We start from the raw sequence: 3,975 nt of genomic DNA on the forward strand, positions 1-3,975 counted from the left end.
TCTCTAACCCTACTGCCGGCGCAATTCCGCATGATCCCCATCGGTCTGCTAATGTCAAACCTCTCGTCGTTATCGTTCGAGTGCTCTGCCTGTCTTCTTCGCCCTCCAATGATCATCTCATCGAACAGAACTCGTCCGCACAGCTGCGCCTAGCTCGAAGTACGAAAACGCGATGTGAAAGGTAAGAAGGATTAATGGCTCGTGCTAAGCCAACTACTAACCACGTGACATAATAGCGATATTGATTACAGAGAAATCTGATAAACTCGTGGCACGCTAATTATCCGCCATATGCCAGCTAATCGATCGAGATATTCAATTTGTTATTCACTGCCTCTGATGGCATTCTATTTCCCGACGGCGTGCGACTGTTGTCGATTGCTGAGTCCCACATTCCTACGATTTCTATGTTTAGGTAAAACGAAAGACGGAAAGTAATAGCGACAAATTAAAACGGGAGAGTTTTGTTGTTCTACCCGGTAGGTTTTCTCCTGTTGTTACTCTGATAAATGCTTCCCCCTATTAAAAATCCTCCTCCATATCTTCATTCAGATGCTTTTAGGAGGTTAAAAGACCAGCGCGTTCCGATGGAAATGCATCTCGACTTTTGAACATCCGTCATTAACCTTTGACAGTACACACACGCACGGTGAATACACTTCCACGTGGGCTTACATCAATCCCTATATAATGAGCGACGCTTGGTCTTCCCGTGGGAATAAGCGTTCAGCTAGGGATTCAATCGCGGCACGGGCAATCTGTAATCTGGAACAGTTGGCTATTATTACGTGCAGAAAACCCGCGCGTGCTCTCAGTCAGGACACAAACACGCGCAAACACACAAACATGAGCGCGCGCACACACACACACGCACGCACGCACGCACACACACATACTTACCCACACATGTGTGTGTGTGTGTGTGTGTGTGCACACACAAACGCCCGCACACACCGCAAATCAGCATACTTACCCCCCCAACACACACACACACACACACAACACACACACACACAACAAACACACCACCACACAACACCACAGACCACACAACACATCACACGACACACGAGAGCGCGCGCGGCACGACAGAGTTCACACACACACACCACACACACACACACCGACACACACCACACGCGGGCACACCTACTTAAGCCCAACTCACACACACGAGCGCGCGCCTACACAACACACCACACACACACACACACACCAACACACGAGCGCCGCGCAACGGAACACACGCACGCCACAACGCACACACGGCTACTTACTCCCACGACACACACAGGCACACACAGGCACACACACACACACCACACACCACACACACGTCACACGCACAGGCACCACACACACCACACACACACACTAATAACTTTTACCCACACACACACACGAGCGCGCGCACACACACACACACCTACTTACCCAACCACACACAACACACAACCACAGCACACACACACACACACATAAGTGCACCACACACACACACACAACAAAATCACACACAACCACACACAAAACCAGCAACACACCATGTCACACACAGCAACACACACACACACACACACACACACACCCACATACAACACACACACACACACACAACACACACACACAACACACACACACACACCCGACACACGACCACGCGCGCGCGCGCGCACACCGAGAGTGATACGGCTTTCTGCTTTGCGTTTAAGCTTACATGCGTTTGTTCCGCGTTGGCCATGTTACACGTAGAAGAGAGCGCTGCCGCACGAGTAAGTCAGAAGGGGGGGGATCTCAAAACATGGCCAGAAGTACACATACATAGGATATTCTTTACTCCGCTGCGCCGTGATGTTTCACTGCGTATCATATATATATATTATATCGAGTTAGTACGAGTTTCTTCTCGATGTGACGTGAGGTTTGAAGATCGCAGAATGCCGAATAGTTTGTTCAGGCCGCCATCTCAACACTTCTACGCCGCTTTTCTCTCTTCTCTCTCTCTCTCTCTCCTCTCTCTCTCTCTCTTTCTCTCTCTCCTCCTCATCTCTCATTCTCTCTCTCTCTCTTTCTCTCCTTTCTATCTCTCTCTCTGCGCTTTCTCTCTCTCCTCTCCTTCTCTCCGCCGGCCCTCTCTCTCTCTCTTCCCGCTCTCTCTCCTCTCTCCTCTCGTCTCTCTCGTCTCCTCTCGCTCTCTCTCTCTCCCCTCTCTCCGTCTCAATCTCATCCCTCCCTCGCACCAGGAACGAATAATCTCTGCTCTCGTCTTCTCCGTCTCTCTGCCCGGAGAAATCGGGAGTAGAGGGCGTATACGCGACTCGCCCTCTCCTCTCTCATTCGGTCATGCTCGGAGATCTCAGTTCCGTCTCTTCTCGCTCCTTCTCTTCTTTCCCTCTCCTCCCTCCAATGCTCTCTCTCCTCGACACAATATCTCTCACTCTCATTCTCTCATCTCTCCTCTCTCGCGCGCGCGCGCGAGCCGCAATCGGCGTTGCAGGCCATATGCCCTCCGAAACACACACCTCCCCGCAGGTTTGAGAAGCAATTCGTATTACTTTGCGCGCGTGAAATCCACGCGATGTGACTTTCGCTGCGGCGTCATTGAATCCGTCTATCAAACGTCGCGTTCTTGTGTTACTCGCTGAGAGGAAGCAAACGAGGAGGAGAAGGAGGAGGAAGAGGAGGAGGGGGAGGAGGGGAGGAAGGAGGAGGGAAAGAGGAGGGGACGAGGAGAGGAGGGGAGCTAGGGGAGGAAAGGAGGGAGGAGGAGAGAGGAGGGGAGGAGAAGAAGAGGAAGAGGAGAGGGGGAGAGAGGAGAGAAGAGGAGGAAGAGGAAGAGGGGAGATGGGGAAGGAGGAGGAGGAGGAGGAGGGGAGGAGGGGGTGAGAGGGAGGAGGATGGGGAGGAGGAGGAGGGAACGATTGAGATGGGGAGGCAGGAGGGAGGGTGGGAGAGAGCGGAGGAAGTGGAGAAGAGGCAGGAGGGGGATGAGCGGAGGAGGAGAGGGAGGAAAGAGGAGAGAGGAGAGGGAGGAAGAGGAGAGAGGAGAAGGAGAAGAGGAGAAAGAGAGGAGGAGGTAGAGGAGGAGAGGAGAGGAGAGGAGGAGGAGGAGGAGGAGGAGGAGGAGGAGAGGAGGAGACCTCGAGGGAATAGAGCAGCGAGTCGATGTGTATACGCAAGAACGCGTGATATAACAGCATCAATCGATTCAGAATAAAACAGCATTCTCTTCTTCACGTGGGGTATCTATGACGTTATGTATATCGGTGGTGATGTCACAAGTTACGGTGTTATGTTGGTAGAATATAAAACGTAATGTATAGCGGTGGTGATGTAACCAAGTTACCGTGGTGAATTGACACGTCGCATGAGACGTACTATATACAATGCCGCACACGAGGTATCAACACGCGGATTACTGGTAATACACGAGAAATTCGACGTTTGACTGACTACACTACGCGACAGTGCCTATACCAAGTCTATACTAAACCTATATATACACGTGCGCACCATTAGGAGCACGCAGCAACGCCCCGTACACGCACACACACGCGCAGCGCCACATACACACGTGCGCGGCGGCGGCACACCCACACAGACACAACACACAACACACCACACACACCTCGTCCCATCCCCACCCACACACACACACACTCACCCAACCTCCCCCTACGCACACAGAAATATAAACACAACTATTACTCTTGTGCAGCTGGTACTCGGACTCGGTCTCGACGTTCGATCGCAGCTCGTGGAGGCCGAAGTCTGTAATCTGCAGCACCCAGCGACTGTTGACTACGCAGTTCGATGACTTCAAGTTGCCGTGGTACTTGATGTCCGAGTCATGAAGGAACATCATGCCCTGCAATGTATGATAGGAGAGAAAGAGAGGAATATCATGCCCTGCAATGTATGACGAGAGAGAGAGAGAGGAATATCATGCCCTGCAATGTATGACGAGAGAGAGAG

General features: G+C 52.0%; 1 protein-coding gene across 1 annotated transcript in view; it reads right to left on the bottom strand.

Moving 5' to 3' along the window:
• The window catches only part of LOC106816265 (guanylate cyclase 32E-like), a gene marked incomplete at its 3' end in the record, with an annotated part of 43,868 nt that overhangs the window by 11,023 nt on the left and 28,870 nt on the right, over positions 1-3,975 (bottom strand). Inside the window, exon 7 of the mRNA XM_014820845.1 lies at positions 3,709-3,868. Coding sequence (XP_014676331.1) covers positions 3,709-3,868 — 160 coding nt within the window. The remainder of the gene's footprint in view (positions 1-3,708; positions 3,869-3,975) is intronic.

The sequence above is a fragment of the Priapulus caudatus genome, unplaced genomic scaffold, assembly GCF_000485595.1.
Source record: "Priapulus caudatus unplaced genomic scaffold, Priapulus_caudatus-5.0.1 Scaffold1332, whole genome shotgun sequence".
Lineage (NCBI taxonomy): Eukaryota > Metazoa > Priapulida > Priapulimorpha > Priapulimorphida > Priapulidae > Priapulus > Priapulus caudatus.